Source organism: Octopus sinensis, linkage group LG2 (assembly GCF_006345805.1).
Source record: "Octopus sinensis linkage group LG2, ASM634580v1, whole genome shotgun sequence".
Classification (NCBI taxonomy): domain Eukaryota; kingdom Metazoa; phylum Mollusca; class Cephalopoda; order Octopoda; family Octopodidae; genus Octopus; species Octopus sinensis.
In genome coordinates this window covers 196,667,129-196,679,364 of record NC_042998.1, presented here as the reverse complement: position 1 = coordinate 196,679,364, position 12,236 = coordinate 196,667,129, and the positions used below count along the sequence as shown (strand labels likewise).

The following is a 12,236-nucleotide window of genomic DNA, read 5'->3' as shown; positions in this document are numbered from 1 at the left end:
CTAGCATGCCTGGCCCCTGTGCCGGTGGCACGTAAAAAGCACCACCCGACCATGGCCGTTGCCAGCGCTGCCCTGACTGGCTTCCGTGCCGGTGGCACGTAAAAAGCACCATCCGATCGTGGCCAATGCCAGCCTCGCCTGGCCCCCGTAAAAAGCACCATCCGTCCGTGGCCGTTTGCCAACCCCGTCTGGCACCTGTGCCAGTGGCATGTAAAAAGCACCCACTACACTCACGGAGTGGTTAACGTTAGGAAGGGCATCCAGCTGTAGAAACATTGCCAGATCAGACTGGGCCTGGTGCAGCCTCCTGGCTTCCTAGACCCCAGTTGAACCGTCCAACCCATGCTAGCATGGAAAGCGGACGCTAAATGATGATGATGATGATGTTTAGGGGCTGTCATCTTTCACCTACTTGTTGCATCACCTATTCATTTGTCTGAGGGTCCTTCTAAGGGACTCATGACATTCTCCTGTACACCCACATTTCAAACGCATCAACACCATAGAACAACAAAAACTGCCGTTCCATTATCATAGTCCTTTTAACGGCCATTTTTCCAAGCTTGCAAAGGTCAGATAGAATTTGATGAAGTATTGGTGCCCCGTAAAAAGCACAAAAAGTACATTCTGTGAAGTGGTTGGCGTTACGAAGGGCATCCAACTGTAGAAACCAGGCCAAAACAGACTAAGGAACCTGGTGTGGCTCCAGGCCTTGCCAGCTCCTATCAAACCATCCAACACATGCTAGCATGGAAAATGGACAGTAAATGAAAGCTCTAATATGAAGAAATAATATGTGAAATGTAAATATATAGGAGTGGCTGCATGGTAAGTAGCTTGCTAACCAACCACATGGTCCTGGGTTCAGTCCCACTGCGTGGAATCTTGGGCAACTGTCTTCTGTTATAGCCTCGGGCCGACCAAAGCCTTGTGAGTGGATTTGGTAGACAGAAAGTGTAAGAAGCTTGTCGTATATATGTATATGTATATATGTATGTGTGTGTATATATTTGTGTGTCTGTGTTTGTCCTTCTAGCATTGCTTGACAACCGATGCTGGTGTGTTTACGTCCCCATCACTTAGCAGTTCGGCAAAAGAGACCGATAGAATAAGTACTGGGCTTCCAAAGAATAAGTCCCGGGGTTGATTTGCTCGACTAAAGGCGGTGCTCCAGCATGGCCGCAGTCAAATGACTGAAACAAGTAAATGAGAGAATGAGAATGAGAAATATATATTTTTACAACCATCCACCATTCTGAACACCTTTTTTTCTTTCTTATATATATATATAAATATTGCAGGGATGGCTGTGGTAAGAAGCTTGCTTTCCAACTACATGGTTCCGGGCTCAGCCCCACTGTGTGGCACTCTGGTCAAGTGTCTTCTACCACAGCTTGGAGCCAACCAAAGCCTTGTGAGTGGATTTGGTAGTCAGAAAATGGAAGAAACCCGTCATATATATATATATATGTGTGTGCATGTGTGTTTTTGTGTCTGTGTTTGCTCCCGACCATCGCTTGGCAACCGGTGTTGGCGTGTTTACGTCCCCGTAACTTAGCGGTACGGCAAAAGATATCGATAGAAATATACCTGGCTTAACAAACAAAAGAAAAAAAAGTACTGTGATCGATTCATTCAGCTAAAAAATTTTCAAGGCAGTGCAACAGCATGGCCACAGTCAAATGACCGAAAGAACTAAAAGAATATATATATAAAACCGATGTTGGTGTGTTTACATCCCCGTAACTTAGAGGTTCGGCTAAAGACACCGATAGAATAAGTACTAGGCTTACAAAGAATAAGTCCTGGGGTCGATTTGCTCGATCGACTAAAGGCGGTGCTCCAGCATGGCCGTAGTCTAATGACTGAAACAAGTAAAAGAATACACACACGTTTCCAGTTTCTATAAAATTTCAGTCGGAAGGCATTGTTCGATCTAAGGTCGGTTTGTAGTAAGGGACTGTGTCCCAAGTGCTGCACAGCAGGATATGACGGGGAACCACTATTTACAAGGTAAACTTCTTAATGACTCAAACCGTACCAGTACCCACTTTGTAGACAAACGCAGTCTTACTTTGAATGAAGACTACAGCTATAGAACCGAGATGTCTAAGCTCAAGAGAAAGGAGCAATCAATTCTAACGTCTTCCAGTACTTAAGCGATACTTCATTTTATCGACCCCCACGAAGCACCTTGGAACGAATAGATCCCAGAAAATAAACATTTTTAGTCCTAAGACCCATAGAGCTGCTTATCCAGGGTCTAGGGTCTGTGGCGTACAAGCGACCGAGATCAGGGCATTTCCTTTCGAATGAGGGGTCAGTTCGTTGCAGGGTTACTTATTTACATTAAAGCAAGTGGAATGGGGCCGTGAAATGATTTTTGTACAAGAACACAATGCACTGCCCGATCTGGGAATCGAAACTTCGATATTGTGATCATGAGTGTACCACCCTAACCACTAGGCCATGCACCTTCCAGAACATAAGAAGCTGTAAACTAAAATACCTATTTCTTTACTACCGACAAGGGGCTAAACACAGGAGGGACAAACAAGAACAGACAAACGGATTAAGCCGATTATATCGACCCCAGTGCATAACTGGTACTTATTTAATCGACCCCGAAAGGATGAAAGGCAAAGTCGACCTCGGCGGAATTTGAACTCAGAACGTAGCGACAGACGGAAATACCACAAAGAATTTTGTCTGACGCTCCAACGATTCTGTCAATAATTGCGAACAGGGATACAAAATCCACAGATTCGGGACGGATCTAGGGGGCGCCAGGCGTTTAAATCAACCCCCTCCCCCGCACGACTGATGCTTCTATAATCATCAGGCCCTGGCGGATGAGAGATAAAGTCGACCCCAAAGCACCAGAGAATTTAATGCAGCAGAAGATGGTAACAAAAAAAAGTAAAACGAAATTCGCCATAATTTGATACATTTCTGAAACTGAAATTGGCGCTAAATGTAAAAATGTTAAAAGCCAGCAGGCAAAACTGGTCGAAAACAATAGAAAGTAGAGCAAATACGAACTGTCTAGTTTCTCGTCGTATATTATTCACAAACAGTTATTATCAACAAAAATACTAAAGAGAATGGCTTCGTTACAGTGCGTGTCGCGCACTAATTAACGGCCGAGTTCGTTTGTTTACTTGTTCTCCAAATTTAGAAGCAGAAACGATGTTGTTGTCTACAGCTGCTAACTTTCCCACCAATCCTATTTTTACAGTCTTATATAACAAACAAACACTGTGGATAGTCTGATTATGTGGAGAAATAAACGAGAGGGTCACGATTGGAATATATTCTATCATAGGTATGCGTGATCAGGGTACGACATGAGCTGCATCACGCAGTTTGGAACCATTATATATATACATACACACACACACACACATATATATATATATTTCTTTACTGCCCACAAGGGGCTAAACATAGAGGGGACAAACAAGGACAGACAAAGGGATTGAGTCGATTACATCGACCCCAGTGCGAAACTGGTACTTAATTTATCGACCCCGAAAGGATGAACGGCAAAGTCAACCTCGGCGGAATTTGAACTCAGAGTGTGTGTGTGTACACGAAATTATATATATATATATATATATATATATATAAAACACGATTTCGAAAAAGTTTTTATTTAAAAATATATATATTTTTTCTTTTATGTATAAAATTATATTGAAAACTTCAAATTAACAGAGTTGCAGCTAACAGGTTCTTCTGTTCTAAAAGATAATTATATAAAAGAAACAAAGAATTTGGTAACAAACGGAAATATAAAAATAAGGCGGTGAGACACACACAGCAGTTTATAAGGGATCTTTTAGAAGGGAATCAGCGGATTATGTTAAGACGAAATCCTATTTTACCGTTCAAATTTTGTGCACTATTAGCGACCTACTTTTAATATAAAATTTCTCACAAACCTCCCATTCTTTCACTAACCATACTAATATCAGCTCTCAAGGAGTGTTTACGGAAAACTAGTGTCAATGATCTAATAATGTTTTGTTAATAATATACTGAGGTGCCAACACTTCACTGATAACAACTTTCCGCCCACCTAGCAAGATGCGCGCGGGTTTATCGGCATTATCTTAGTTTTAGTGCCAACGAAGATGCAACAGTTCTTTCTCAATTGCATAAATACAACCACTAGATACTACTACCCATACACGTCTACAATCACTTGAACAGCTGACGAAAGAAGAGTGACGACATGGGATTTTGCAAACACAAAAATCAAAACAGGTTTTTCACTCAGTCGCAGAAACACACATATAAATATGTATACATATACATATATACACGTGTGTATATATACATCTGTATATACATACATTTCTCCCACTATAAAAATACACTCATTTATACATATAAATACACACACATAGGCGCAGGGGTGGCTGTGTAGTAAGTAGCTTGCTAACCAACCACATGGTTCCGGGTTCAGTCCCACTGCGTGCCACCTAGGGCAACTGTCTTCTACTATAGCCTCGGGCCGACCTATGCCTTGTGAGTGGATTTGGTAGACGGAAACTGAAAGAAGCCTGTCGTATATATATATATATATATATATATATATATATATATATATATATTATATATATATATATATGTGTGTGTGTTTGTGTGTCTGTGTTTGTCTCCCTAGCATTGCTTGACAACCGATGCTGGTGTGTTTACATCCCCGTCACTTAGCGGTTCGACAAAAAAAGACCGATAGAATAAGTACTGGGGTGCTCCAGCATGGCCGCAGTCAAATGACTGAAACAAGTTAAAGAGTAAAAGAGTATACATATATACACGTGTGTATATATACATCTGTATATACATATATTTCTCCCACTATAAAAATACACTCATTTATACATATAAATACACTCAAACATGCGAGACAGACATAATTCGATAAATCAACGCAGACTGTAAACAAAGGAGTGTCATTGACCCGTGTTGTTAATCTAGGTCAATCTTCACTGAATATGGACCTTACTTCCTTATTTATTTAACAATATTTTTTTCAGGGGGTGAAATATGGTTCGGGGGATATTCGATGGCGGAGGTCCCGGAATGGGATCGCCCACATAAATTGGCCGACCTATTCCAAACCTCCGCCGATTTGGTTGCTATTTCCAGCAGATCCGACGGTCGACCGATGACGGTTACTAATAACTACCCCTCCCCCCACTTCGCTTTGAATGACGCCAGTGCCCGTCAATTAAGAGTGACCCGGAAATACTGGATTTCCGTTTGACTCATAAAAAAACCAAACACACCTAGAATATATGCAGGAAGTATCTTATTTATATTCTAAGCCATGACGATAGCTCGATTTCAACTTTCACTACTCTTTCCTACGTGTTAGACATTGTCAAAAATTTGGTATTTATCCGTTTTTCCAAAAGAAGTGTAACAGGTAAAACTTCACTGGAAAAAGGCGCGAAATTGGGGGGGAACGAAGACATAAAAAAAAATATTTTGGACAAAAAATTCTTTCCCGGAAGGAAACAACCACGGAATTCTTTACTCGTTTCCTCCTCCGTAAGATAGTACGACTTTGCCTTTCATCCTTTCGGGGTCGATAAATTAAGTACCAGTTACGCACTGGGGTCGATATAATCGACTTAATCCATTTGTCTGTCCTCGTTTGTCCCCTCTGTGTTTAGCCCCTTGTCGGTAGTAAAGAAATAAGTAATAGCTATTCTGAAAGTCCGCCGATTATAGTTTGGCGGCGACAGGTATATTGTAATTGTTTTTCGTTTCAACACACGATCTCACGTCAATTCATTAGCCAGGTAAGTAGATCTCTGGAATTTTAATGTAAAACTACCAACCAGGAAACAAAGATTTCAAACCAAAACCTCTGTTATAAATCTTAAAGAGGAGATTGGTTTAATCAGCAGATAATTTCAATCAAGATTGAATATTAGAATAAAGAAGACAGTATAAATGAGTGTATTTTTATAGTGGGAGAAATATATGTATATGCAGATGTGTGTATATATGTATATATATTTATATGTGTATTTCTGCGACTGAGTGAAAATACATATATTTGTATATATACATCTGTATATCCAATATTTGTCTAGTACTTCTGTTTTTTTAATCTTTTTAAAATTTTTTGTGTAGAGGTGTGACTGATTGGGAGTGTGACAAAAAAAAAAAACAATAATAAATAATTATTAGGGACCTTTAAACGTGAGTCACCGGTGCCAATCGGACAGGGGGGACATGGTGAACGGCACCGAAAAGTTGAAAGGACGGAATATTCCAGGAAATTGGAATATTGAAAAAATATTAAAGAGGAAAATATGGAAATAGTTGAGGGAAAATACATGGAATGACAAAGACGATAGGGAAAGAAAGACATTGATAAATAGAAATATTAATTTGTATGTGGAAGAATAATGAGAAAAAAATATTAATCCGCGAGAGAAAATAAAAACAAGAACCTGCAAGTGTGTTTATGTGTGTGAGGATGTGTTTTGTTAAGAAGCATTCGTCGTTACATAATTAAAATATTCTTTATTTAAAACAAATAAACGGATGAGTGGTTCGATATAGGATGACAGAAATGTGTTTTGGATGAATGGAGAGGAGAACTGAGAGGGAATAAATAGGAAAAAGGAATAAATTCTCGGTGGTTTTGTGTCAGTGAAAGGCAGTCAATGGCGAGATTAGGCGCTATTTACAACGATCGGGGAGGATTTTTGAATTTTTGAAATCTCTATCATTGGAATATTTCGTGTACGATGGCGAAAATATAAGCTTTGTGTAATGAATGATGTTCAGGAGTATCTTATGGGGTGAGAAATTGGTGTAAATTTGAAGACGATGGTGGGTTTTAAGTAAGAAATGGTAATGATTTGGCTTGGAAAAATCTTGATGAGGCCATTTGAGGCGTAATACTGCGTAAAACTGAATCGGAGAATGTGGAATGGACATCGGGATGGGTAAATAGGGGCGATCTGTTGGGGTTTGGGGGTTAGGGAATTAGGAGATAGTGGTGGAGGAACGGATTTGGTAGATTGAAGCGGAAATAAATGCGAGAAAACGGGGTTTAATTGACAGAAGAGAAAGGAAAACATTTGGGAAGAAGAAGCAATGTCTGTGATTGGGTTTTTTTTACTCACTTTACATAACTGCTCTCCCTGAGAAAGTTCTTCGAACGGATGCCTGCTGTGGCATTTCGTACAAGCGAATAGAGCTGCCATTTGTCGAGATATGTGTTTGTTTGTTGTTGTTTTTTTTTCTGAGCTGGTGAAGCAACCAAACGGTCAGTTACTTCCACATAAAAGAAGCTCGAATTCTTTGAGAAAACTTCCAGTAGCGATGTCTACCCGGAAGCTTTCTTGAGCAGACACAAACTAACTCTCTGCGCATGTGCGAACTGCGAGGGGGCCTTGAAATAAAAAAACACCTTTCACGTTTCCCCCCTGTTTTACCGATAAACGACACCCAAATAAATCAAATAATTTTTTTTAAATCACTTATAAATCAACATTGTGTCAAATAAATTATTTATACACCTTACCTAGTGTATTGATATTCAGCCAATCAAATAGCTCCCAGCGGTATTTCTGCGTGATAGCCATGATTTATCGTATCTCTACCGCGTTGTCATGGAAATTTAAGTTTGTCTATTTTTTGGCATTACTTTGGTCTCAATCGGAACCGAGAATGGCTTGTTGCGGAGCTACTAGCGCTGTAGGTATCCGTTTGTCTAATTTAGCTTAAATGTTCGATGAAAGCGTATGATCTGTGATTTTAAAACTTTATTTTCATTTACATATTTATACAATATGACGAAGCGTGTGTGAACACCCACCAGCTCGTATCGTCGCCTAACATACGCACAGATCCTGCTCAAATAAGAGTGATGCTTGGCCTGTACATTGTTAATGAGGCCCCAATATGGGGCTTGTGACTAGTGATTCCCTCCCTGAAGAAATCAACTTACGACCTCTTGAATTATGAGAAGTTCCCACTTCCCCGGAGTTCTATGCAGTCTTGCCTCGCCTTGGCAACTCTTCGCCAAATTCCTACCCAGGATATCAAATTTGGGAAGATGATCGAGTTAATTGAGCTCCAATATTTGTCTAGTACTTTATTTTATCGGCTTGAGAAGGGTAAAAAACCAAACTTGACATCAGCTTTTACCCAGAATATAAAGGGGAGTAACTAAATACGGTTTGATTTCTCAGACGTTCTAACGATTCTTCTAATTTACCGCTATTAAGACAAAAATTATAAAAACATCGGTAAATTATGGGAAGTACACCCGCACGATTTTCACTAAGAAAAAAAAACGGATCTTTTGCGTGGAATCAAGTACCCTGACCTCCTAATGTGCTGCAAAAAAATCCGAGTTTTTTTTCTTAGGGAAAATCGTGCAAATGCACTTCCCATAATTTACCAAAACATCTTTAGAATTCCTCATCCATCTGCATCTCATGACCATACCAGCACCATCTTCTCTCCTGCACACCACATCTGATGCCACTTGTGCCAAATTTTCCTCATCACATTTGTACTTTTTCCTACATGCACACTGATCAATTACATCATTTCTTTCTAGTCTTTGCATGTCCTCTGCATTCACAGTTCAAGTTTCACAACCATGTGGCATAGCTGTATGTACTCACGCATCATACAATCTGCCCTTCACTCTGAGAAAAGCTTTTTGTTGTCAACAGAGACAATAGCTCCCAGAACTTTCTCCAGCCAGTTCTTATTCTAATAACTATACTTTCAGTACATCACCCTCCATTCTTAATAAGGTCACCTATATCATAGAAACTATCATCTACTGCTTTTAATGATCCACCTGGGCTTTTAGTGTTTATTATCAAGTGGAAATTCTAGTTGTGATACCTGTGCTGGTGGCACGTAAAAAGCACCATCCGAACGTAGCTGATTCCAGCACCGCCTTGACTGGCTTCTGTGCTGGTGGCACATAAAAAGCACCAACCGATTGTGGCTGCTGCCAGCTTCCCCTGGCACGTAAAAAACACCCACTACACTCACAGAGTGGTTGGTATTAAGAAGGGCATCCAGCTGTAGAAACATTGCCAGATCAGACTGGAGCCTAGTGCAGTCTCCTGGCTTCCCAGACCCTGGTCGAACCATCCAACTCGTGCTAGCACGGAAAACGGACATGAAACGATGATGATGATGATGATGATGATGCACCTTCCACAAACCAAATCTACTTTCTGTTAATCTTCCTCTGATTCCACTGCACCTCTTATGTATCCATAGTTTGCACTGAGTACAACTTGTTCAATTTCTGCCAACACCTCTTCTGTATATTGAACGGGTCATTTTCCTGAAGAGATTAGTATCCTGTCTCTTTTCCTGCTAATTAAAACTTTGGTCTTTACTAATTTAACTTTAAGGCCTTTTGATTCCAGGTTTCTCTTCTACACCTGGAATTTCACAGATATGCATGCATCCATCCAACCATCCATCCATCTGCACACACACACACACACACATATAATGTACAAATGTGTATTAGGTAGTGTTATCAGTTTTCACTGTCAACAAATTGTCTGCGACAAAGGTAAAGGTGATGCTTTAGATAGAAATAATTACAGAGGTATCAAATTATTGGATCAGGTGATGAAAGTTATGGAGAGAGTCATAACCCAACTAATTAGGGAGAGAGTTAGTCAAGATGAGATGCTGTTTGGGTTTGTTCCAGGGAGAAGCACCACTGATGCTATATTTCTGGTAAGGCAGCTGCAGGAGAAATACCTAGCCATGGATAAACCTCTGTCCTTGGCTTTTGTTGGCATGGAGAAAGCCTTTGACAGGGTCACCCGGTGCCTTGTCTGGTGGTCAATGTGGAAACTAGGGATAGGCGAGTGGTTGGTGAGAGCTGTACAAGCCTTGTACAGAGATGTTACCAGTAAGGTGAGGGTTGGCAACAAGCACAGCAAAGAATTCAGGGTACAGGTAGGGGTTCACCAAGGATCAGTCCTCATCCCTCTCTTATTCATTATAGTCCTCCTGGCAATAACAGAGGAATTCAAGACAGGCTGCCCCTGTTTCAGGTGTGGAAGCAAGGTCTAGAACTGAATGGCCTTAGAGTTAACTGAGCAAAGCCCAAAGTCTTAGTAAGTAGGAAGGCAGGCAAATCACAAATCCCTTCAGGTAGATGGCCCTGCTCAATCTGGAGAAAAGGTGTAGGTAGAAACTCCATAAAATGCACCCAGTGTAAGCTTTGGACACATAAAAGGTGCAACAACATCAAAGGAAGTTTAACAGGGAAACAAGCTATTGTATGTGGAAGATGCACAGGTACAATAAACGCTGAAAACATAGAGAAAACAGACTCCATCAACTGCCAGTGCGGACTAGATGCTTTTAATGTAACACCAGCACTGGCAGGGTAACCAAGTAACTCACAAGACAAGGAATTATGAGAGGGGCAGGGGCATTTGAGAAGGGGAACTTGTGTCAGAGGATGAAAGGTTAGAGTGTGACAAAGAGGCAAAAAGACAGAAGCAGGTGTCTTTCCACAGTAGAGAGGGCATTAGAAGAGGTGATCCAGTATCAAATGATGAAAGGTTAGAATCATCATTTAACGTCCGCTTTCTATGCTAGCATGGGTTGGACGATTTGACTGAGGGCTGGCAAACCAGATGGCTGCACCAGGCTCCAGTCTTGATCTGGCAGAGTTTCTACAGCTGGATGCCCTTCCTAACGCCAACCACCCCGAGAGTGTAGTGGGTGCTTTTATGTGCCACGGGGGCCAGTCAGGCAGTACTGTAACAGACAAATATATATATAAATGATGACGATGAGAGGGGCAAGGTATTTGAGGAGGGGTACTTGTGCCGGTGGCATGTAAAAAGCACCATTCGAGCGTGATTGTTACCTGCATCACCTTACTAGCACCTGTGCTGGTGGCACATGAAAAAACATTCAAGCGAGGTTGTTGCCAGTGCCGCTGGACTGGCTCCTGTGCAGGTGGCACATAAAAAGCCCAATTTGAGCATGGCCGTTGCTAGTACCACTTTACTGGCCCTCGTGCTGGTGGCATGTAAAAGCACCCACTACCCTCTACAATCTAATCAACTGGCCCCCTCTCCCCAAAAAATTTCGGGCGTTGTGCCTAGAGTAGAAAAGGATACACATTGACCCAGTGTTGATTAGTCAGTAATTAAGACCAACCAAAAGTTTGGGGAAATAAGTAACAAACATTGATTATTTGATGGCATAAAAGACACACAGACATATCAGAGGCATCCCCATTTCTGCAGTGCATATACAGGAAAAAATGCTTTTAGTGCATTAAAACATGCGCTATAAGGCCCAACTTTGCATACAGGACCTGAGGTAATCTTTTAGTGTGTGTCTTATATACACGAGCAAACACAGTAATTATTCAATGAGGTTGTTAACTGCAAAAAGCTTCTAGTACATTAAAACGTGCATTATAAGGCCCAACTTTGCATACAGGATCTGGGGTCATCTTTTAGAGATATTTGGTGGGAAAAGTGTGTGTCTTATATGCACCATCAAACACAGTAATTATTCAATGAGGTCGTTAACTGCAAAAAGCTTTTGGGCTTCTCAGGCAGAAGTTTAGGAGACACAGGATTTTAACTATGGAGGAAAATGTAAAGTTTTTGTTTTAATGCTCATTGCAAAAAAAGACCCACATTAGTAAAAAGTTCTGGGTAGTACTGTAGAAGAATACACTCTTTGTCACTTTGGTACTTCTGCACCAGTTAAAGAATTATTTACTGTAATAATGAGGTTGGAAGAGAAGAGCAATATGGCAGAAGATACTTTTAGGGACCTTCTGGTGATTAATATTCCATTAAGATTTTCAGAATTTTCTGACAATATCAAATATGACATTGAATTACTTTGAAAAGTAATTTCAAGTGAAAAATATGAAAGTGTGGATGATAAAATAAAATATTACTTGACAATAAAACATGTGTTTAGTTTAATTTATCTTCAAACATTCCTGTTCTCCTTAACAATATTTTACATGCTTCTACTGTCAAGTAAAGTGTACCTGCTTTGTACATCTGTTTCTATTCCTTGTTTCTGTAATTGATAAAAAAAATCATACATTCGTATCAGATCACATGTATCACTACAGCATTTGCCAGGAACTTCCTCCAGTTAAGAAAACATACCATACAAGTGAGATCGTTGCCAGAGCAACAAGCTGGCCTTTGTGCCGATGG

General features: G+C 40.5%; 1 protein-coding gene across 2 annotated transcripts in view; it reads right to left on the bottom strand.

Moving 5' to 3' along the window:
- LOC115229571 (protein FAM76B) overlaps positions 1 to 7,398 on the bottom strand; it is a 37,677-nt gene extending 30,279 nt beyond the window's left edge. For both annotated transcript variants that reach the window (XM_029799902.2, XM_029799907.2), the window contains exon 1: positions 7,158 to 7,398. In XM_029799902.2, the coding sequence (XP_029655762.1) occupies positions 7,158 to 7,238 (81 nt within the window). In that variant the 5' untranslated portion in view covers positions 7,239 to 7,398. The remainder of the gene's footprint in view (positions 1 to 7,157) is intronic.
- Positions 7,399 to 12,236: the final 4,838 nt, after the last annotated feature.